This window comes from Monodon monoceros, unplaced genomic scaffold (genome assembly GCF_005190385.1).
Source record: "Monodon monoceros isolate NGI ecotype Baffin Bay Population unplaced genomic scaffold, NGI_Narwhal_1 Super_Scaffold_15, whole genome shotgun sequence".
Taxonomy (NCBI): domain Eukaryota; kingdom Metazoa; phylum Chordata; class Mammalia; order Artiodactyla; family Monodontidae; genus Monodon; species Monodon monoceros.
In genome coordinates, this window is record NW_021703771.1 from 87,426,786 (window position 1) to 87,451,139 (window position 24,354).

At 49.9% G+C, this 24,354-nt stretch overlaps 1 protein-coding gene across 1 annotated transcript in view; it reads left to right on the forward strand.

The window, feature by feature from the left end:
• Positions 1-24,354, forward strand: part of SMOC2 (SPARC related modular calcium binding 2) — a 154,894-nt gene that overhangs the window by 120,862 nt on the left and 9,678 nt on the right. The window contains exons 10-11 of the mRNA XM_029223864.1: positions 21,831-21,930; positions 23,743-24,017. Coding sequence (XP_029079697.1) covers positions 21,831-21,930; positions 23,743-24,017 — 375 coding nt within the window. The remainder of the gene's footprint in view (positions 1-21,830; positions 21,931-23,742; positions 24,018-24,354) is intronic.

Genomic DNA, 24,354 nt, shown 5'->3' on the forward strand with positions numbered 1-24,354 from the left:
ACACACACACACACACACACACACACACACACACACACACACACACATATTTACATGAATCTTATTGGACCAAAATTCTTTATAGTATGGCTCTCGTTATAAGGTGGACTGTATTGAACGCCTCTGTGATTTAGTGTTAAAGGAACCAGAAGAAACTTGTTATAAAGTTGTTGTGCTTCGTCGTGGAACACAGACAGAGACACACACATATGCACACAGACACACCCACCCACCACAGACACCCTCTGTGTCCAGTCTGAGTGAGGCTTAATTTACCAAAATTAATAGAAATGAGTGGAATCTCTCTCCACCCCTCCTCGTCCCTTAGATCTGTGAAGCTGGGCTCTTGCTTTTCTTCCAGAGGTCCCTGCACAGGGTGTGCTCCTGGAGGCCCCCGGATGCCTGCGCCCCTGGCCATGGGAGGCGCAAAGGGGTCTGACCTGGCTCCCCCTCGGTCTGGCTCAGGTGTCTGGGACGGTACATAGGATGAGGACACGTAGGGAGGGATGATACTAGGAGGGGATTCTCCAGGAGGCCTCACCAGACCGACAGAGACAGGAACTAGAACGTGAGGGGCTGGAGCTGAGGGTGGGCTGGGGAACAGACCCCACTCCGCACCCTGAAGGGAGGGTCTGCACGAGGCGGCAGCCAGTGTGGGATTTTGGACTGAAAGTCGGTCCTGCCCTCACGCCGGTGTTCTTAGGCGTCGTTTCTTTCATCTCGGCCTCGGGCTTTGGGGGTTCTATTTTTCACGCACTTCCCTCCTATCAAGAATAAGTAGGATAGGTTCAAGTCTAGGCAGCAGTTACCTTGTTCTAAGTTGGCCATTAGCTTTTGTGCACCCTCTCCTGGAAAGTGTGATTTTCATCCTGGATGCTGCGAGGGTGTCTTCGCAGCAAAGGCGGGCGGGCAAGGGGCGGGTCATCTAGGACTCCCGGGCCTGGCAGATGGACGTGACCTTGCGTGTCTGCCTGCCCCGTGCGGAGCGCCCACTGCAGTCCCGCCGTCAGGAAAGCAGCTCGCGGCCCAGAGAAGACAAACGGAGGTCTTTGGACTTTCTCACCACTGAAGGAGGGAGTGAGTCTGTGTTTACAGCCTGTCACACACCTTCCCAGACGCCACAGTGAAGACACCGATCTGGCTTTCATAGTCCGTGTGAGCCAGGTAACTGCTGAGATAAGAGCTGCCTGACAAAGAAAATGAAAAATCATCAGTCTGCGGCTCTGGTGATTGCAGAAGCCTCTCAGCCCGACCAGGGTCAAGTTCTGAGTATATGACATGGAGAGATCCTGATGCATTAAAGAAACGGGGTCCTTCCACTGGTTAGAAAGGAATCTGAATCCCATAAGCAGTTATTCTCCTTAAGCGTAGGTGATACGAGCCTACCACCAGCTCGGTCTAGGCCGCCCCACACAGCACGATGCTCTGCTCAGGGGCCTGGACCGGACTCGCCATTTCTGCCTCAGGTGTGGAGGCAAGGCCACTGCAGCTCGGGGTGCTGGAGACGGAGCCCTCTGAATCCTTCTTCTGGCCCCTGAGGTGTTTCCCCTTTGGAAAGAATTGGCCACGTGTGCAAGATTTCCGCAGACAAAGCTCAGATGACTTGAGATGGCCAGGAAAAGTCTAGGAGGCAGCTGCCCTTTTATGTGTGTTCTAGTAAAGAGTCAGTGTTGACACAGTTAACAGGGGAGCTTAGCCATGATATCCCCACAAGCATGCCTGCGGCCACTTGGGTCTCACCTCTGTTGGCTGCAACGTTCTACCACAGCCTTGCATCTCTTGGCCATAGAAGACAATGTCCCTGCTCTCTAAATATTGCCTCCAGAGACGGGCTCTGGGTCAATCCTCCTACAGCTAAACGTGATCATTTACTGGTGTATAGTTAGCAAACCTACAGAGAAACTTACCTCCATCTGGCACCTAAGCATGTGTTTTCCGACCTGCTTACCTTGGAGGGTCCACGGGGAGGCCATGTCACTTGGAATCAGGGATCTTTCCTAGCCTTGGAGGCGACGGCTGAAGGAGACGTTTGGCTACACCTGCTTAAAATCTGTTAGGCTGAAAATATGGTTGTGGAAACTCAGGACCTTCTTGCCCAGTTCTCTGTGTGCTTGAGTGGAGCCCAACTGCTTCTTGAGGAGAGCCCCGTCCCGCCATCTCTGTAAAAAGGGGACATCCTTCTATCCGGTGTCTTATTATTAGGCTTCTTATTTCATGTGATTCTCAAGGCCAACAGCTCCTCATGTCACCAGCTTCAGAGAAAGAGATACACTCCAGGCCCCCAGTGTCTGGGAGGAGCTCAATTTTTATCAAAACCTGAGAAAAGCATAGACGATTTGCATGAAAGAATTGCCCCCCACTCTTGGTCTTCTAGAGCCTTCTCTTTGGGTTAGCTGGAGGTGAGAGTATACAGACCACCGGCCTCTCCTCTACTGAGTGATTCCGTCCACTTCAGGGCTGTGCCGCAGGCCTACACTGGACGTATCTTATAAAATTAGCCCCCTGCAGACTGTTGTTTGCCAAGATACAGGTGCGTGTACTGTCAGCCCACCTGCACAGCTGTGGTTAGGGCCACGAGGACGGGTTCCCTCTTGTTTCAGGATCAAGAAGTGGCCCTTATCTCTGTCCAGTTCAATCCACTCGGCGCTTTTTCTTTTGATGGGCTTCCCCTCCCCGCAAACACGAGGGCCGTCTACAACAAAGGCGCGTCGAGATCAACCTCACTCTCACGCTCCACTGTCTTTACCCTTATTTTGTCTCAGTGTCGATATCCTTCCCATTTATTAAATTTAACTTTATTCTGAAGCAGTGCACGTACTTTGCCGTCCTCCTGGAGTTAAGTAAATACTCGCGTCTGCACGGCACATAGAAAGCACGACTGAATCTGCACGTTTACAAGTGAAGACGTGCAGAGTGTAGGCTGAGGCCACAGTGAAGTCACAAGGAAGACAGGCTTCACCAAGGGTGGTTGGTTGTGTCACAATTTGTGGGCAGGACATTGCGAAGGAAAAACGTGTTTCTTCCTGACAAGGCGACTGGCACATACAGAAGCCAGTGACGCTGATGGTTGCTCTATGTGACCAAATCCCAAGAAGCAGGAGATTTAAATTTCTTGGTCTTGTCCAGGTTCAAAGACCCTCCAGCTCCTAAGAGCCTGTGTTCTAGTGGGGTGGGGGGCACAGCAGGCTCCGTTGTAACCCCAGCGGAGACGGGGTGTGATTAGCCCAACGCCAGAGGGGGCGTGTTGCAGGGCCTGTTCCGGCCTCAGCACCGTCGTGCTGAGGACACAGAAGTTCTTAGAAAGAGAACAACACGATCCTGTGACCCCCTGGGGGACAGTTAGCTGTTCTGTGGCCGTCTCCCCAGTAAAAACATTGGCTTGTAGAAAATATTTCTGCCTTCATAGAACCTGAAAAACTATAAATAGACATTGAAACGTTGAGTCAAAGCATTCCATTCCAGAGTGACACTGGATGTCTGTTTCTCCATGTCAGTGACAGTCTGTGACAAGCTGTTTAAACAGTCTCGGGAGCGGGCTGGGCTTGCAGAACATCTGTAGGAGATAATAAACGTAGATGCAATGTTCAGAAAGAAATCGAGTGTATAGTTTAGAGAAGTGGGTCTGAGTCTGGACACGTGAGACCAGTGGTGTTCCCAGGATGGCGAGCCACGTTCCTCCTTGTCATCTGAGTTTCCTCACCCCTGGGTGTTTACTTGGTGGGGTTTCCAGAGGGTTTGCAGACAGATCACTGAGCTACGAGCAGAGCTCCGAACGGGGTCAGGCCGACTGGGGTCACCTGCAGGTCACAGATGCCTCTGGAATCTGCGATAGGGTTCGTGGGCACTGCTTCCCCATTGTGGCTGGTCCATCCAGGGCTGTACCACTGGGCAGCCTGCTCCTTGGGGGAGGGCAGCCTCCTGACCTCCTGTGGCCGATCAGGGTAGGTGGGAGGGAAGCAGGTCCATCACTGAGGTGAAGGTCAGCGAGGGCCCAGGACAAACCCTGTGCAGGGACGTCTGTCCCAGCCTGGGCCAGTGGACGGGGAAGGGAGTTGGACCATTTCTGTACCCCCTTTTTCCACGGTAAACGTCTTCTCACAGCCCAGCTCGCTGCCGTGAAAGGAGTGTCCTCAGTTCCTAGAGCAGCGTGTGGCTCGCTGGGCTGTCCCTCGAGCTTCGTGTAGTCAGTGTCTGATCTCGTTCATACTCTGGGAACAGGCACAGTGGGGGGAGCCTTTCACCCAGGCTTAGCTTAAGCCCTCACTTCCTGTTTTCTGCTATCCCTCTGGTCGCCCACACATGCTTTCTCTTGGTTCTTCCCCTGTAAAAACCAAGCAGGAACCGGACACCTGGAGACGCCCCTGGATCACTTTCTTCCCAGCATCCCTTGCTGTCAGTGCCTCTGCACTCAGGTGGCTATAGGATGCTGGGCATCGTGTCCTCAGAGGGTTTGGGCTGATCTGGGAGGCGTGGACTACCTGAGCCCTGCTTTCTGAGGATATAATTAAATTGGTGTTTTGTCCAGCCTGGCTTATGGTACACAAATCATTCGGCCAGACTTTCCACAAGAAGGACTGCCTTTACCTATACACCTGCTTTTAGGGTTAACAACACTGCTCTGTGTTACAACCCTGGGCACCTGAGTGTCATCAAGGTCAGTCGATTGTTCGGACCTTTTGTTAAACAGATGCACTGCTGAGTGGGCAGCTGGACATGTGAATGGATGAGTAGGTGGAGCCGTGGAAGACCAAGTAGGTCCAGAAGCTTTCTTTCGTGTGTGTCGTGTCACGTGCTTAAATGTCCGTCGTCGTTCCCATAGTTTGATGTCAGTAATTTTTAAAGCCCTGCTGAAGAGCAGGTGTTCCCAGTGCTTATGCGGCTGAGTTGCTGATCCTTTCAAAGCTTTTGCTCATTTGCTTGAAACGGGCAAGTGACCCGGCAGAGCTCGACTTTTGGGAAGCAATAATTACGCTGTGGGAAGGTAGGACTCCTGTGCCTGTTCTGCAGTGAAACCTCACTGCTCAGGGCTCCCAGGGTCAGGGAGCCAGGTAAACCTCTCTCCAGCTGCACTGTCTTACTCCTCTCCAGCTCAGGGCTCTCTTCCCTTCAATAGCCGTCCTAGTCAAAGATTTGTAGGGTAGAAAGATGAAATATACACAGCTTGGTCTGATTCCCTAAACTCGACAAAAACCTGTGCTAACAAAACTGACCTCTGTAGCCTTGGAGATGACCCGTGGAAAGCATCTGGCACTGAGCTCGGTTCCAGGAAGTATGAGGTTGCTGGTGGTGTCAGGACGTTGGAGGAGAAGAGGGTCCATGCCCGCTGGGCTAGGCAGTGGGTGGTCCTGGAGAAAGTGGGCTTTGAGCTAATTTATTAAGAGTGAGAAAGATACAAGAGGGCAGAGAATGGATGACGTTTCAGGTGTAATAAACACTTGGGCATAAAGCAGAAGTAAGAGCTATGCGATTAATAAACCTAAGAGCATGTTGGGATGAGCTTAGATTCCAGGAGGAGGGGGATGTTGTTTCTTTGGTTTTATTTTCACATCGAACCGTATCGTTATATTTTTCTAAAGAGGATAGGATTTCCAGTTACAGTCATCGATTGTAGATCCAAGTGAAAATCAGATATGTTGTCTTTTCTTCAAGGATCCTGCCCTTTACCTGAAACCCTACACTGGAGCCATGGCTTCCTGGGTCAGGCGCATACTTGTTTATGGTCTGGGTGATGTTGACAGAACAGGAGAAGGAGAGAGCTGCTATCTGTTTAACCAGTTAGCAAAACGGAATCTGGGTTGCAAATGTAGTTGTAGGAGATCGATGCCCGTCGTAACGGTCACGAACGACCACCGTTCCTCTCATCCAGCATTTCCAGACTTGATGCTTTATAACCATGAAATAGAATAGTTCCAGAATCTTAAAAACGTCTTCATTTGAATCTTTCAAATGACAGGAGGCTATATAACACCTAGTTGATTAATGTTAACTGGGTTGGTTGGTTAATAGTTAATGATTTAACTCAGGAACAAAAGAAGTGACATCCCATATTAATACTCCATACCAATAGCTTGTGCAGCCTTAATTATTGGGCTGGCCAGAAAGTTCGTTCGGGTTTTTTCCGTAACATGTTACCTTTGAATTTCCAAAATCTGTTTCTAGCCTTACACAGTACTAGGACAGATTTTTCACAATATACTTATGCCAGACGTCAGTAACTTTTCTATTTCTTGACAACTTATTTGTGAGCCATTGTTTTTAAAGGTACAAAACCAAAACCAAGCATGGAAACGATCACTCATTCCTTACCCTTTCCCTTTGTTTATTGCTGGATCCGAAGGTTCTTCCATGCTGCATAGCGGATCAGATTGTCCAGGCACTTGTCTCTCGCTGGATGTTAAAAACCAGTGATTATCTGTTGTGTAAAACACTGTACATCCTGAACTTGCACAATCGAAGTGCGGGACTCCAACTTCCTTGGTTATATTTCATCTTGATAGTGGCTCAACGTCCAGCCACCATGATCGTCTTGAATCATGATTTTTCAACTTCTGCTCTGCAGCCTATTATAGCCTATCCTCATTTATGTGCTCGTTCCAAGCTCGATATGAGAGCGTTAAAGTCTTCTCCACCCACGACATTGCATAGATTTTTTGAAAATGAGAAAACCAAAGGCAGGACCTTGCGGCCCTTCCTCAAGAAGCTCCCTAGAGATCACTGATATTCCATTGACTTAACACCTTGTTCCTGAAGCCTTTGAACCAGAGGCAAGTCCACTGACCTCTGTCTCCGAGGAGACGTAACAGGTGGTCAAAGGTGAAGCCTGGGAGGTCCCGTCCATGTGGATGCACATCCCCTTGGAACAGAGTCTGCTCCAAACCGCAAGGAGTTCATTCCCTCTCTCTCACGTTCAAAGTGTTGGTGAGAAACCAGACCAATCCAATTCCCTCTTCTCTTTTAGGAATGTGAACTAAAATACCTTCGTCCTTCTTCTTTGGACAGTTTCCTTTGTGTTTCTTCTGCCCAGAATAAGCAGGGGTGTGGATGATCTGGAAAATGAACTTTGGGAAATTTGGTATATTCAGATAATCACTTGGACATTGAGAAATGCATATGTAAGAAACCTTTTGATATTTGAAACCTTCAGAAACCATATCAGACTTGCTTCCTCCCCAGAGGTTTGAAATACATTTTCCCTATTTCTTCATTTCTGGGACAAACACCCCCATCTCAGAAATGACGGGAAGGTGAGCCCAGGACGGTGTCCTCGGTTAAGTGATGGGTGCAGGCGTGCCGTGACGTAGACCGGGGTAAGAGGACATAGACACACTGCCCTCGTCTGTGTGGATTTGGGAAGCCTGGTGCGGCCACTGTCCAGCAGCGTGTCCTGTAATCGCTCCCTTCTGAGTCTCTGTCTGCTCATCAGAGAAAAGGGGGTGATGCACACCCGCCCCCCAGGGCTCCTGCAGGTGGAGCTGAGCCCGTGTCGTAGGTTTGCTCAGCACCGGCTCAGTGCCTGTAATACTGCACGTTGGCTGAAACGAGCTGCTGGCCACCTTCACGGGGACTTTTCTCTCAGGGACCCTGTAGGCTGACAGGTGGGCAGGAGACCCCAGGACCCCACCACTTACTGCCCAGGCTGTAATGGACATCTCCAATACTTAGCTGTCACCAAAAAAAATCCTGGTTTTATTTTTTTTAATTAAAGAAACAAATTCGGGGGTCCCATTGGATTATAATGTTATATAAGTTTCACGTGTTCAACATTATATTTCTACTTCTGCCTACACGACCTCGTGCTCCCACCAAAAGTGAGTTTCCATCTGCCACCACGCAGTTGATCCCTTTACCTGTTTCTCCCCTCCTTCCTCCTTTCACCTCTGGTAACCTGTTCTCTGTATCTGGGTGTTGGTTTTTGTTTTGTTTTGTTTGTTCATTTATTTTGTTCGGTTTTTGTTTGTTTTTTAGATTCCACATATGAGTGAAATTATATGCTATTTGACTTTCTCTTTCTGACTTATTTCGCTAAGCATAATACCTTCTTATTCCATTCATGTTGCTGCAAATGGCAAGATTTCGTTCTTTTTTATGGCTGCATAATATTCGTGTGTGTGTGTGTGTGTGTGTGTGTGTGTGTGTGTGTGTGTACACTACATCTTCTTTGTCCATTCATGTATCGATGGACGTTTAGGTTGTCTCCATGTCTTGGCTTTTGTAAATAGTGCTGCTATGAACATTGGGGTGCAGGTATCTTTTCGAATTAGAGTTTTCATTTTCTTTGGCTAAATACCCAGAAGTAGGATTGCTGGATCATATGGTAATTCTATTCTTAATTTTTTGAGGAACCTCCATACTGTTTCCATAGCGGCTGCACCAATCCACAAGGAATCATCGTTTTGCAGAGGCCTCAGAGAGGCCTGTAACCGAAATGGGAGGTGAGCATTTGCAGCTGGTTCTCAAGGGTTAGGCTCCTAGACTGAAAACTGGTCGGCCTCTGAGCACCCCATCGTTTGGGGAGTTTCCTTGCGGCAGTTGTGCCATTTACACCTTACACAGCATCAGGGATGGGGGCCGTCTTGGGCCTTAGTGTGTGGCCCCTGCTTGAATTCCAGGCACAGCAGAGACATCAACGCTGTCGGCTTCCCTCCCGGTTCCCTCCTCTCGTTAGAAAACGTGTGTGTGGCCCTTGGTCAGTTTGTGAGATTATTCCAACATGACTTGATGTGATGTTTGACTCAGGGGTCCATTGCCATCTGCTTTTCAGATGCTCATTCGAGAGCGACTTAGAGGCACGGCCCGCTCCAAGGGCTGGGAAGTGAAGGTCCTGAGTGGAGGAGGGCAGAGCAGTTGCCCTGGAGCCAGAAGGCGGCCCCCAGAGAGCCGCCGTGCGGGGGGGGGGTCCCCTCAATGCCCCGGGGAGAAGCCCCGCGAAGGCCTTCAGGCCAGCCTTCAGAGCTGTTTCCCTGGGGTGCAGGCGGTACTCAGACTCCATGAAGGATGTTACCCTGCTCTTCCGATGGCATCCAGGCCCTGGGTGGTGAAGAAGGTCACTCAGAAGACATGTCGCCAAGCTGGGCAGAGCCAGCAGGCGTGGTGCTGAGGCAAAGCCTGTGGGGATTTGGAGTTCTGGGCTGGGTGGGGTTCCAGGGCAAAGAGCCCCTCAGCTCACTGCATCCCCTGGACCGCCCTCTCAGTGGTGCTTTGGTCCTCGTGTGGCCATCCAGCCCTCCTGGTCAGCATTTCATTTTGTAAGCCTTCATTTTTATCAGTGTTTTGTGTTAAAACTCTCTCTCTCTCTATTTTTGGAGGTAGTTATGGTGTGAGTTCATCTGTTTTAAGGCAGCTTTGAAAGCACAAATCTTCTACATATAATGTTCACTGGTTTAACAGACAGTTTTTGGTGAGATAGGCCCAGGGTTTTTGCTTCAAGTCATTCCAGGAGGTACGGGAGAATAAATACAAACATTTGCTCACTAATTAATGCATATCCTAATTTGAAAGCAGTGTTACATAGAATGGACATCTGGCAATGAACCCTGGGCGTGGACTCTGCCCGGACACACAGATCCCGGGACGATGTCTGTGCCAGGGCGCCTGCCTCTCACCGGAAACCTCAGCTGAATTTGTCCACGTAACATGTGGTCCCATGGTTCCGGTGCAGCCACACCAAGCCCCAGAGGGTGGGTCATCAGCTCTGTTCAGTCACGGGTGAGTTTCAGGGCCCAGCGTGGGGCCACACCCCTACCTGCTCCCAGCCACACCCCTACCCTCGCTGCCCGGACAGGAACGTGCGGCTCCACCAGATTCCACCTGACCAAGACCCCTGGACCCTTTGGGACCTTCCGTGTGGACACTTACGGGACAACAGACTTTAGTCCCAAGAGAAATGATGCTGCCTTTGAATGACGTTATTATGCATTTTATGACAGAAACAAAGTATAAGCACAGACCTCTTTTGACTTTGTGTTCACTCCCAAAAGCCAGCTCTATCACGCCTTGTCAACCCCAGAAAACCCCATATTGTTGGACTATAGCTTTAAAAAGTGCCTGTCACTGAGTTAGACCTGAACTAAATATGTTTTTTCAGTGTTTCTTGTGGCAGGGGTACTCAAGTAGCTCTATTTTACAGTAACAGTCTTTCTTTGTTTTTGTTGGGAGCTTGGAGGAAGGGTGGGGATTCTAGCTTGGAGGGTCCTGGGCAGACATGGTGGGAGGAGAGCCCTGGAGGGAGGCTTCGGTGTTGGGGGGGTAGGTGGGCACAGAGGACCCTGTGTGCAAAGGAATGAAGCAGAGGTCGGCTATGGAGCTGCAGGGCTGGTGATGAAAGTGGAGAATTTCCATCAGGAGGGCATGTTGGAATCAATGTGGTCCCGAGCCGCACGCTACCCATCTCCTCACTGACACGATGCCAGGAAGACGATGCATGGTTGGGCGAGAGAATGAGTCTGGTGAAAAGTGTAGGGTCTGTAATAGTTTAGGTCACAACATCAGAACGACTTTGAAGTCTGCAGTGTTGTTTTGTTATCATTCTATTTGTGACTCAAACAAATAAAAGAATTAGAAATTTAGGCAAAGATTAAGTGATATGAGGAAGAAACAGACTTTTTTTTTGAAAAAGAGAAAACGACTCCTGTGTGCTCTTGTTTGTATACATTTACTGTGAGTTGGACCCGGCAGACCTTGGGGTTGGCTCCATTGCCCTAGAAATGTTTCAGAAGTTGACACTTTCAGGATAGAGTATTCTTTGTTTAGATTCAGCCGTAGTTTCTCATCTCATTCATCAAATTGTCAACTGAATTCACCATTTTTGGCTCTGCGTAGCTGGTCTAGACGTAGAGAAAAAAACAACAACAACTTGTTGCTTCCAAAATGTGGCCAGACCTTCTGCTTCTGCAAGACCCCACCTTCGGTGATTTGCCCCAATTCTGCCAAGTGTATAACTGCTTCCATTCCACAGGGAAGAAAAAGAAAAATCCTTGAGGCAGCCATGTCTTACTGTATTTATCTGTGAAGGTTTACAATAACCTTTGCATTGAAAATTGACTAAAACTGGGACTTGTTCCTAAGATGCAGACATTCTAGCAAATTCCTGGGATGAGTCCACTCTCTGATCCGACTGAGCAGAGAGTCTGCAGGGCCATTAACTGGCACAGAGGCTGACGAGGCCATTTCCTCAGAGGTGGTGTTGTTTCTACCTCTTGTCCCTCACGTCTGTTTAAAATTCCCCCCAAATCATGAGATTACAGAGCTTGCAGAGATGGCCCAGGTCCCTGTTCTATTTGATTCCCAGGGCGGGGTCCCTGGAAACGTGAGCGGGGGCGGCCCCAGCCCACGTGGAGAGCCCTCGGCTCACGGGGACCATTTCCCTCCCTGGCGGCAGCACAAGAATCCCCCTCTGTCATCACCTTGGCTTTGTTTCTGTGTCTGGGGCTCTGAGGAGGTGATTGCGGCATGCATTTGGGTGATTAAAACCCCAGATGGCCCCAGAGGTTGGCTGGTGGTCTCTGGCCGTCAATGGCGCTGTCCCCCGCCTCCTGTTTTCTCTAGTTCATCAGGGACCGTCACGCAGTTTCGTTGCTGCTGTTGGTATGTGGTTCCCAACGGGGATCGCCTCCCCGTGTCCATGGTAGGGTTTGCTGGGGATGGGGCATCTGACCGGCCAGCTCAGTGGGGCGGGGGGGGTGTGGGGGGAGGAAGAGAGCGAAGACAGGGCAGACGCGGGGCCTCCACTGACGCCGGGGGCGCTGGCGGCCGAGCCCAAGGCTCCGTCTCGGGGCTGCGGTGACTCACGTGCTGGCTGGCAGTTAGGGAAGCAGCAGAGGTCACCCATCCCATTGTGGGATGGCCACGAAAACACTTGCTCACTCTTAGTATTTTAAAGTTTAGTAAAGTGCAACCTCACTTGAAATCCACTCAAGGTCGCGGGTGCTATAAAGTGTAATTTACAAGCACATCGTAGAGCAGAAGCTTATTCTTTTATGACAGAGGTGAATGACTTTTTACAGGTGTGTGGTTTGAGCCGTCTATCTGGTTGTTAAGCCCGTGTTCCTTCCTGGATTCCTCGTAAAGGATATGAAAGAGCTGTATTGTAGAGCAAACTATCAAAAGTAAAAGTAAATGAACTAGGAGTTTGGAAAGAAAGGTTTCTCCACTGAAGTGGAGAGCAGAGAGAGAGCAACCAGCCTGTGTCTGAACACCTGGCCTGAGTCCGCTCCTTCCAGCCTGGGTGCTGGGGGGACACGTCCGGTCCCGTCGCTGGGCCCAAACCACCTGCTTGTTCTTTCCTCACGGCCGGGCCAGGCAGACGCTGGGCTGTGGGGTGAGGGGCACTGCGCCCGCCAGGGTTCCCACGCCGAGCTCCTGGAATAGAGGAGAGCTGCCCGCACCGCCCGGACCCGCTCACCTGTACCTGGCCAGGCCTCGGTCTGGTTATGCAGCGTGAGATTCCATCCGATGCTCCTCATCCATCCGTCGGACATCAGCTTAGATCCCGCTGGTCGGGGCACAGGTGCGGCCGCTCCCTTGGCTACAGCTGCTGTGGGCAGTGCAAGCGTGCATGCCCACCGGCCGCGTGGCTGTCCTCCCTGGGGCTGGAGCAGGAACCGTGCTGCTGTTTCTGTTTTCCCCGGCCTAGAACGCGTGGTAATTAGCAGCTGTCCTTACAGGGACAGCCCGGCTCAGCTCCCACAGGAAGGTGGTCCATTGTCTCGGGAAATATTTCAGAAATCCTCTCAGAAACACACGCCCACACTGCTGGGTCCATTGGTGGACGGCAGGGCAGAGAATAAACAAACGTGTGTGTCCAAAAACGGGAAGCGATGCTTCCATACACAGCACAGCGTCACAGCTCTCTCCCGAGTTTCACGTGCACACACGCAATTCTTGGGCACAGTGACCTCGGTTTTCCGAGGGATGCTGGGACGCCGAGCACAGGCAGAGCTCCTCCCGTGGGTCCTTGGCGCCACGTGGACCCGGCCGTGTCTCCACAGGAGCCTCATCTCTGGATAAGGATGTGCTCTCTCCCCTTCGTGGCTCCGTCCTCTGTTTTGCAGAGTTGTGTTGAGGGAGGTGCCTGTACAACCTCAGGTCACATCTACCAGAGTGAGGATGGCTTCCCGAAGGGCCGGCGTGTCCCAACCTTCCGAGAAAAGACAGTCCACGCTTATCCCTTCTCCGTGGTCTTAAAGATGCACCACCTAAGCATTTCACTGTCAGTTTGGTAACATTCAAAATATTGTGCTCTGGAGAAAATCCAAGCAAAGGTAGTTGTTTTGTTGCTCCGAGTGACAGTGAGAGGGAGGGAAGACCCCTGACTCAGGAAAGCCTTGAAGGGATGGTCAGAAGTAACCCTAATACTGCCGACAGTATCTGCTGGTCAAAACATCTCACTACGACGTGGACCCGTGTCCTCAAATGCTTCCTGTTCCTCGGCCGACAGGAGGCCTCCAGAAAGTCTGTGCTTCCCACAAAACAGATATCTGTCTTACTTTATCACCATAAACCCTCCTCTCTTGTCACCAGTATTTTACTTTATAAGCTCCTTAAGGGTACAAGCGGTGCTTTCCACCCAGCATGTGGTTAATAAGTAGCTATCAAACGAATGTTTGAAGGACATGATACTGTCCTTGAGAAATGTAGGGAGACTCAGGAAACATAAACACTGTCTCCGAGACAAATATTCACAGTTAACTTATCAGCTATTACGAATTCCTAGTGCACATGCTGGACTCAGATGACCCACCCAAGAGAGAAATAAAATCAAAGGCAAAGAGTGTCTCGAACATCACAGCTCAGGGAACCTCAGGGCATTTAGTGAATGAGAAGGCGGATTCTCTGAGCCCCGGCTCTCTCTGACCGCATCTCCACGAGAATCATTTCTGGGGTCCCTTTAGGCATCGACTTTAACCCAACTCCGATATTACTAAATGTTAAGTAATCAAAGCACAACCTCACGCTACAAACCTCTTTGTTTAGAATAACGAAGAGCTGTGTTGAAAATACGAAAAAATAAATACAGTATATAAAATATGTAAATATAGAAAAGATTTAAAAAATTAGAGTTAATACATAAGAGTAGTGATTTTGATTTTATCTTAAGAGTGGAAAGTTTAGTGCTTTTTCTTTAGGGTGTTTTTTTCTTTTTTGCGGTACGCGGGCCTCTCACTGCTGTGGCCCCTCCCGTTGCGGAGCACAGGCTCCGGACACGCAGGCTCAGCGGCCATGGCTCACGGGCCCAGCCGCTCCGCGGCATGTGGGATCCTCCCGGACCGGGGCACGAACCCGCATCCCCTGCATCGGCAGGCGGACTCTCAACCACTGCGCCACCAGGGCAGCCCTAGGGCGTTTTCTGAGGATGAATTTTCCTCACTGTCTCCCATGTAGACGTTTTAAAGGATGAATAGGCGTCCTGACTGTGCTTTCCTGCCATGCAGGGGCCACCTGGTTCTAACACCGTCATCTTGACCATGACACTCAAGCAGTTCCAAGTTGCAGGGAGGATTTATGAAGATACACTTTATGTACCTTTTATTAGCTACAGATATTTTATGGATCTTACAATAAGTGTGACCAAAGAAACTTTTCTAATTATCTCTTTAACTTTTTTAAACGTTTAAACTGCATATAAAGTTAAAAATTAAGAAAAAGGCACTTATTAAATTAAGGGAGGGACATAAAATGTTTCACAGAGAAAGAGTAACAGGACACGTCATCTTTCACTCGTGCCCGTAGGAAGCTCGGCGTGAGCAGCTTTATAAGAACGGACCTGGGGACTGAATCCAAGTGTACCCTCTGCTGAGAATGTCCTCTGTCCTTGTCATGTTCGGGAGGCTGTGTGACCTGGCCGTAGCCCCAGCCCTGGAGCGCTGCCCCCTCCAACCCCTGATTTCCCCTGAACCCGCTTCTCAGATCTCTGGGCTCCACTCTGACCTTGGTCTCAGCAATCTTGTCCCTGGACCACAGGCCACAGCCTCAACCTGGGCTCCCGGGGACCCCACTGTCCATCGAAAACCCACAGAGTGGGCTCCGTGCCACTCATTAATTACATGGTGCGGCCCGTCCGTATCTTCCAAGGGCTGCGATTTCCCTCCAGATCAAGTCCCAGCTCCTTTCTGTGGCTCCGGGACCCCGCGGTGCCTGCACCCCACTTCTCACTCCCGCCGTCCTTCCCCGTCTTGTCCCACGCGCCCGGGCTTCCTCACAGCCCCTCAGCACGCCTTGCCCCCAGCCCTGGGGCCTTTACGCGAGCTTCTCCTTCTGCCTATTCAGAAGGGCTTGCTCCACGCTTCAGGGCCCGGGTCCTCAGCAGGGAGATGTTAATTTGTCTGATGTCACCGTCCACCCGCAGGAGAGGGCCGGGCCCTGGCCTGTTTGTGCCCCTCTGCCCCAACACAGCGACTACGGCCTGGCAGCCTCTGAACTCCTGATCAGTGAGGGCGATGCAGGGCCCTCCCCACCGGGGTTCCAGTTCTCCAGCTCAGCCAGAACCTCAGTCTTCCTCTGATCACCTCCTTCCCTCCCTTCCCCCTGCCCCTCCTTCTTCCTTGGCAGAACCTCGCCGTGATCACCAGTTTGGCAGGTTGTCCTGAGGCGGAAGCATGGGGGCTGGAAGGTGCAAGTCGGTGGAATAGCGCAGACCCCAGGTGCGGGGACCCCCCTCTGTGGACCCCGGGGGCCCCAGGTGGGATGCGTGGACCCCATGGCCCGAGATGGGCGTGTTGTACGTGTTTAAGGGAAGTCAGTGCTTGCGAAACAACGCACGAGCTCAGTGTTTAATTGAGGAGAATGTGGACTCAGAAGGAGGCCAGCGTTTCGGCCGAGGGAAGACGCAGGGCTGCCGCGCTTGTGGGCCGTCGGCGGGGTCAAGCAGGCTTCTGCAGTTGAGCGCTGTCAGAGCCCACCGCGGAGCAGAGCGGGGGTCACACGTGCTACTGGGCCAGAGAGTCTCTCTGCACCTTTGTCTCTGGGTCTCAGATGCCCTTGACTTTGTGGCAGATTCTGTGGAGCTTTGCTTTCTCCTCTGCCCTGGATTGTTGTGCTGTAAACGGTGACGATGAGCGTCACAGCAGTTTTATTTCCCGTTTCTTGAGATGATCAACCCCGTGGATGGTTTTATTTGATGCCTCACTTTCCCCTCCTCAGCTGCACGAGGAGAGTCTTCCACCAGGGAACAAACCCACTGTGTCTGCACGCGGAGACCCAGGCAATAGTCAGGGTCCAGGAGGTGCGTGGTTCGCACCTGGAGCGCTTTGCAGGCCTCTGGTTACACACAGGGAAAGAGCGCAGCACAGTTCGTCCTGTGTTTACACTTACTTTCAGGTAAAGGTAATTGAGAAAGAAGTTACACGCCACCCAGCTGCTTTTATGTAGTTCAAAATATTGCACGTTAAATAAAGGGATTTAAAATCTGGTGCCTAAAGTTCACGTAGAGTTAGCAACCTTAAGACTGTGTTAGTCTTCAGGCAAGAGTGGCTCTAATCCATTGCAAAGAGACAGTTACCAGTGCTTTTCGTCATGTTTCTAGAGGAGCGGGTGTAACTTTATTCCCATTTCTCACAACCCTTGAAGGCAGCGAATGGTGGGTCTCAATTCTGACCCACACCCTACAGGTAAAATGCATTCATATTACTCTGGGGGAAATTGCACAAAACTGGACTTCCCTGAAAATTGCTATGATACATTACATTCTTAAAACTTTGGGAGAAAGACAAGCCTTATGTGTGTTTTAAATCCTGGCTTTATTACCATAAAACTTTGATCTTCAGGGATTTGGTGTTGCAAGGAGAATTTTCTACCTGCCCAAGTTCTTCTCTCTGGTTGTTTTCACTGAAGACACTATACAGGCCTTTGGGAATGTCCAGTTCCTCCATTAAAGTTCTGACCAAGTCCAGAAAAATACAACACTTCCAGGCTTCTGCTCAGCCCTGTTGTGACAGCCATGGGCCAAGGGAGAAGGGATGCCTGCATCTCACCTCCTGCATCTCACCTCCTGTATCCCTACCTCCCCCATCCATGTGTCTCCCTACTGCCTCCTCACAGGGAATCCTAAGATACCATGCCAGAGTTCTTTGACAGACGTGACACATACCTGATAAAAATTTAGAGAAATTTGTTCCCCATTGGTTGACTTCCAAATTTGAGGAGCTAAACCTATAAACAGAAAAGTAGGTAATTATAATGGAGTTAATAAGTGTGCAGGTATAATACAGACACACACACACACAGCTCCTCAGACAGATATGAAAAAAATCAGAGAAGGGTGTGATTTTTGTTTCCATTTCATTTTATTTCTCACCTACATTAGTTCTCTAGACATTTGAAATGATAAACCAGCCAGATGAAGATTTTAAGCTGCCCCCTGTTAGATGCTTGAAAGCCAGATTAATTAGTGTCATTGTCCTGTGACACTTTTCATCCCATCCAGTCACCTGGTCATCTAGTGGGATCCCCCCCTTCCCGGTTTCCCTGCCCAGCAGCCCACAGACCTCACCTGCTGGGTGATGCTCAGACTACAGTTAGGGACCGATGTTGGCTAACATGGGTGCAAAACTACGGATTGCCACCGTGTCATGCCTTCTCTTGGTACTTGCAGGAGGACTTTGCCACCCTCAGACTTCCCTTCCTCTGGTGTCGGGTTTCCTTTAGGGGGTGATCCTGAGCGCTCACTAGTTACCATATGGAGTGGGGTTTCATGATGTGGTCCAGGTAGCAGTCCTGAAAATGTTTCAATCTGTACTTTAAAGGAAAAGGGAAAAGACGAAACTGTATAAGTAAATTTGCTGAAATCAGTCATTTCTATACCAAAAACTTTTGTTTTTTTAAAATAAGGATGTTTTGTAGACAGTGTAGAACACATTCATTTTAAGAGATATCAAGTAAAATAAGTTTTTAAGGCATCACATATGAACCAGTTTCCCTGGGGCCGAGTGGCGCCTGGCATCTCGGGAGCCAGCAGCCAGTCGGCTCATTGCTAACAAGCAGCCGGGGTTGAGGATGGGGACAGGCGGGTGGGGGGCTGCCCTGGGACGGGGCCGCCAGCTTACTGGGGGACAAACCAGGATCAGAACCCAAGTGTTTGCACAGAAATGCAACAGGATGTCGAGTATTTTCCTTGGACTCCACAGATAAATCAGCTAAGCATCTTGAACACAAGCTGGCCGTTTTGTTTTGCCTCAGATTTGTAAATAAATGGTTGCAGTCATTCTGCTTCTAGCTTTGAAAAGGACAGTCTGGTTTCCTCTCTCTACAAATGTTTCTTTAACTGGCTGTCAGTTCTCCATGGAAGTTCCTGGCACGGGGCCGTCCCTGCCCTGTGTCTCCCCTGACGCAAGCCTTCTGAGCTCTACTCCACTCCCGCAGGGAACAAGCTTGTGGGTGGACACAAATAAACAGTGACTAGGTGTCCTGTCACGGAGCCTGCAGGCTGTGGTTTCAAGGACACAAGATTTATGGGTGCTTCTGGCCACATGGAGGCCGTGCAGGCGGAAGGGGAGGTGAGCTGCTGGGAGGAGGTCGGAGGTCCCTGGGCGCTTGATGTCCCCGGGGGGACAGCTCGATGAGCTGAGCCCAGGACACGGGAGGCTGCGTGGCCACAAGCATGGTCTGCGGGCAGGACCCAGATCTCCGTGGTGGTCGCCGTGGCCCGAGGGAGCGACTGTGGAGGAGCTGAGAGCGCTGCTCTGTGCTTTGCAGTGAGCCCGGCGGTTTGGGGGGTGCGTCCCTTTCACTGCCAGCCCCGTCGTTCCTTTTCGAGGCCTGGTCCATTTCACGGTGGTGAAATTTGGATTTCATGGTGCTTATGTCATTTCTCATATAATGAAAATTCACTTCTTAATAATGTGCTAAGTTTTCATTCTGATTTCTTCTCACTTTACAAACACTGTACTGGGATGAGCATGCCTGGGGCTCTCGTGTCTCCCTGAGGAAGCATCCTCTCAGGATATTTGAGTAAAGGCACGTGAGCTGAAGTACAGATAGCGAGTGAAGGCCGAGGCCCTTTCACCTCTCTGTCCTCAGTCTGGTCAGCCGTCGACCCCGCCCGACCCTGGACACGCAGGGGCTGTCTCCCCGGAGTGCGCGTCGCTGTGGGTGCTGCCCCATCCCTGTGTATCCACGCATTTATTTGGAAATGGCGCTGCTGTTGCTATTTCATGAGTGGTTGTCCTGAGAATCAGGAGCCACACTGCTCACCGTGTGAGGTCACCCTCCATCTGTGTCTCCCCGTCAAGCCAGGTGAGGACCTCGGCCCCGAGAACCGGGATCTGACGGGTCTGGGAAGATTGCTCAGCCCCGGACCCCAGACCTCTGCCTGGGTCCCAACAAGTGTTCACTTCGAGCAGGCTTTCCCATCAGCAAGTCGACTTCGTGTGCGCACAAAGCACGGGGCGGAAATCACCTGGAGGCTGGTCTCAGAATGCAGCAGCTCTGCCTCTGAGCCTAAACCGTTTTTCCCTTTCCTTTACTTCAGTGCAGTTCAGTGTCTTTGCAAATAAATATGAGAAGTATTCTTTGTTGGACTAAAGTAGCTCTCAACTGCGAAATATGATCCTTAGCAGAAAGATCCGTGCGCTTCGCCGTCTGTAATTTATACCACGTTAGAAACATGCTATAGCAGGATTGATTTAATATTTCTTGGTTTAGAAGTCGATTAAATTTAACTGCTTGTTGTGTTAAAGCCTTCTAAAGCTTTTAGGTGCTGTTAGTCTTGTGTTTCCTGATGCATATACATCACTTTCTAATTAAAAATCTTGTGTTGCTTTACCTCCTTTGGGGGGATATGATAAAGTTAACAGCAAAAATATAACCGGGGTGCGTCCCCACTGAAGTCATACTCACCGCACAGAGCACAAGCATAATGCTTTCTTACAGCTGTTCAGCCCTGAGCAGTTTCTCATCAGCTCAGCCTTTTCCCAGACACCTGCGTGTTTCCTACCTGCACCACAGCCCTCCCGGGGTATCTTGACGCCAGCCGGGGTGTGGGCCTTCACGGGGGCAGCTGGGACCGGGGCGGGTTATGCACACCCCCTGACACATCCCTGCCTGCCTGCCTGCTGTTCTCTGTTCCTCTTGGTGGTCAGGCGAGCTGCTCTCAGAAGCATCCATTACTGTGACAAAGGGCAAAGGGCGCTGCCCTGTCTCAGAGCTGGCGCTGACAGGGCTGCAGGAAGTCCCCGAGGTCCCCAACGCTCCCAGACACGCCTGCAGCCTCAAGTCTGCCATTGCCTCCCCAGGGAATAGTTAATGAGCTAATTATTTTTTTCTTGAAAAGTAACATTCTTGCAGTGGTCCTGGGGGTTTCCCTATAGATTATAATCTACCTTTCCAGTTGCGTTCAAAGGGAAAAGGGGAATAACACAGCTCTATTTTCGCCCTTCCCCGACCCTTAGGGATTTCGCATCTGTTTTCTGATATGTGTATTTAACGAAGTGGAAACTGGTGTAAATGGATTCCTGCTCTAGGCAATTAACATGTGCTTGAATAATAATAACAAAAACTTGTGTCAAAAGGAAATTTATGAAACCCAGAGTTCTCTAACTGTATAAACACGTTGGTCTTTGAACGACGTGGCCGTCGTAACACAGCGCCACCATCCGATCCGCGTGGAATGTTCCTCCTGCCTCCCAGACTCCAGGAAGACATGTCAAGCTGCATCTCTTTATCCCGAAACGGCGAGGAGGGTGGAGGGGAGTTTAGGGACAGTTAACTTGTAGGTAAAGTATCCTGTAGAATGTTAAGCTTCCAGTAAACTCAATTACAGAATTACTCGAAGGCCCTCCACTGCCTTCGGACTCAGGTTCCCTTGACAGAACTCTGGGGCCGTGTCTTCTCCAGCCATGTGAGCTTGGGGTGTTTCCCAGCATCTGGGGCCTCCTACGTAATGTGGGGCAGTGATGCTACCTACTGGGATTGCAGCTTTGGGACCAATGAGATGATAATGCCTGGGAATCTCTTAGTCTCACATAGTAATAATTCAATAAATAGAGATTGTAATTCACAGAAACTGTTTTAAAATCAACATATATGGATTGCAGCGTGCTTACAAGTGTCCAAATGAGCCCACTGATACAGGGCACCCGACACACTGATTTTTAAAAAATTTTTATTTTATATTGGAGTCTAGTTGATTTACAATGTTGTGTTAGTTTCAGGTGTGCAGCAGAGTGCTTCAGTTAGACATGTACAGGTATCTATTCTTTTTCAGATTCTTTTCTCATATAGGTTATTACAGAATATTGAGTGGAGCTCCCTGTGCTCTACAGCAGATCCTTGTTGATTATCTATTTTATATGTATCAGTGTGTATGTGTTAATCCCAAACTCTTAATTTATTCCCCCTGCCCCACCTTTCCCCTTTGGTAATCCTAAGTCTGTTCTCTATGTCTATGAGTCTGTCCCTGTTTCATAGATGAGTTCATTTGTGTCATATTTTAGAGTCCACATATAAGTGCTATCACTGATGGTATTTGTCTTTCTCTGACTCACTTCACTTAGCATGGTCGTCTCTGGGTCCATCCGTGTTGCTGCAGGTGGCATGATTTCATTCTTCTTTATGGCCGAGTATATTCATTGTATATACGCACCACATCTTCTTTATCCATTCGTCTGTCAGCGGACATCTAGGTTGCTTCCATGTCCCAGCTATTGTAAACAGTGCTGCAGTGAACATTGGGGTGCATGTCTCTTTTTGAATTATGTTTTTCTCAGGGTATATGCTCAGGAGCAACACACTGATTTCTGAATCCTACATAAGCCTTTCTTCCCATTACAGAGAAAAATCTGTTGTACTCTTTGAGTTCTGGGAGATATGAAAAGATGTCCGTACTTGATTTTTTTCAGGCTGCCCTGGTGCCAAAAAGAACGAGTTTCTGACGAGTGTGCTGGACGCGCTGTCCACAGACATGGTTCACGCTGTCTCCGACCCCTCCTCCCCGGGCAGGTGCGTGCGCTCGACTGCAGAGCAGGAGGCTGGGAAGAAGCCCGGCATTCAGGGAACTCTCAGAAGCTGGAGGGCAGAGCCCAGACGCTGGCATCTGAGGCCTGAGCAGCTTAGCGGACACGGCAGGGCCTCCAGGAAAGAAGTCCCCTCCTCAAACCTGAGGTCACTGCCTTTGTCTGGAGGACATTTGTCAGCAGGTTCTCTTGTAATGCGATCAACCCAGGGAGGATGTTGCCATCAGGGACAAGGCCCAGACCTTGGGATTTTCCCAGGTTCCATCGGGCAGGGGCGGGGGCGGGGGCGGGGGGAGGGGAGGGGATGGGAGGACCCTGGTCCAGAGGGCTTCCCGCTTTGGAAAATCACATTTTAGAGCTATTGACTGGATTTTAAATACTTTGAATTAAAATGTTCAAATTAAAATTCTCAAAATAGGATTTCTTTACAGTAAAATATATATGACATAAAATTTACCATCACAACCATTTTCAAGGCTGCAATTCAGTGGCATTAATTACATTAACAAAATGTTCAAAATCTGACTTCTGAAACTCTGGAAACTTGCTCAGTGTGCCTGGTGGAAATTCCGCAGTTCTGGGGCTGAGGCTTTGAGCTTTGCTTCCGGAGAGACTGTTAATTCCCCGAAGCCGTTCGTCTCTGTGGGTGACGTCCCTAGGAGGGTAGTTTGCAGTGTTTAATGGATATAGTGTTTCAAGCGCTGGATCTCCCCTGTTAATTAGTAATAATTAATCTCTCTATTTTAAAGCACATTTTCTGATTGGGAATCTCACTGTCTTTATTTCCTTAGACACTGGCCTTCTTCCCTGCCTGCCCCAAACCTTGATTATTTCACCTATTCTAGATGATCTAAAGCTTCCTGGTCTTCTTCAGCTCAAAGCCCGCCTCTCTCTGTCTGTGTTTAAGAGTAAGATTGCAGAAGAAAAAAAGGCAGTGCTAAATTAAATGATGAAGCAAAAAAAAAAAAAAAAAAATCACCCAATTTTCAAATTGACCTCTTATATTCTTGGAAAGATAGATCTTCTCTGTAAAGCTAAAACTGAAAGCAGTAAATGAATTTCCATCCTAGAAGGTCCTCTGAAAGTTTGGGAAATAACTAATAGCATCAGAAAGCCCTAATACCTGGGAACTTTTGGTGTCTGACTCACTCTTTATGCCCATGGAAACGCAGAGGCCAACAGCCAGACAAGGAAGGAAGGACCAGGGACTAGGTGAGCACCTGCTGCACCGTCCACGTGGTGAGAAGGCCCAGTGTAACATCTGGGATGGCTCCAAGATCAGCCTCAAAGCCAGGCCTTCTAGAAGAGTTTTTTACTTATATCTTAAAGCATCAACCTTTTGTTTTTTTTAATCCAGGGAAAGATGTCTGGTTACCACTTTAAGATATATGTTGTTTTGCACCTTTTAGTTTATCCGTGGCATAAACAACCTGCCCACGAGTCACGATTAAAGGAGCAGAGATCCTCTGGGTCCCAGGTTGAGTAGGTGTGCAATGTGTGAGCCGATGGGCCATCCCCACGGGGCTTTGTCCGCGTGACTTGCCAACGCCCAGCGCGTGATTGGCCTGCACAAGTTCACTGTGCCATTTGCCATTTTGAAACCAACTTGAAAATTTTTTGCCAAATTTCTATTTCTAAGTTATTTTTTAAAATCATTATATCAAATGGCAAAGCCACGCAGCCTCAGGCCCTCCTTCCAGGAAAGTCAGAGCACGGGGGCCCTCGCTGGAGGGACCAGGGCCGGGGTGGGGAGGCAGCCGGGCTGCCGGGGGCCCCTGACCACCCGTGTGTCTTCCAGGCTCTCGGAACCTGACCCCAGCCACACGCTGGAGGAGAGAGTGGTCCACTGGTATTTCAAACTGCTGGATAAAAACTCCAGTGGGGACATCGGCAAAAAGGAAATCAAGCCCTTCAAGAGATTCCTTCGGAAGAAGTCCAAACCCAAAAAATGCGTGAAGAAGTTTGTTGAATACTGTGATGTGAATAACGACAAGTCCATTTCCCTGCAAGAGTTGATGGGCTGCCTGGGCGTGACCAGAGAAGAAGGTGAAACTAACACGAGGAAACGGCACAGTAAGAGCCTTTCTCATTATTTTGCTCCCATGCGTGTCCACTCTCGACGGCGTCTGTTCAGTCTTAAGATGTAGAGACTGTCCTTGCGGTCTGAGGGTGGAGGGAAGTCTGATGTGCCATATGACTGTAGGTCACCGTCCGTGGAAGCACTCACAGACCGTCGTAAGCGGTCAAGGGGAAGCCGGGTTGGAAGGGTGAGAGCTGAGTGGTGTCTAGAGACAAGTCTCACTGTTCCGTCCAGGGGGCGCGGGATAGGGGGTGCCCTCTGATGCTGAACAGCAAACTGGGCACCCTTGGGAGTAACTCGGGAACTCCACGCATGAGCCCGACCAAACAT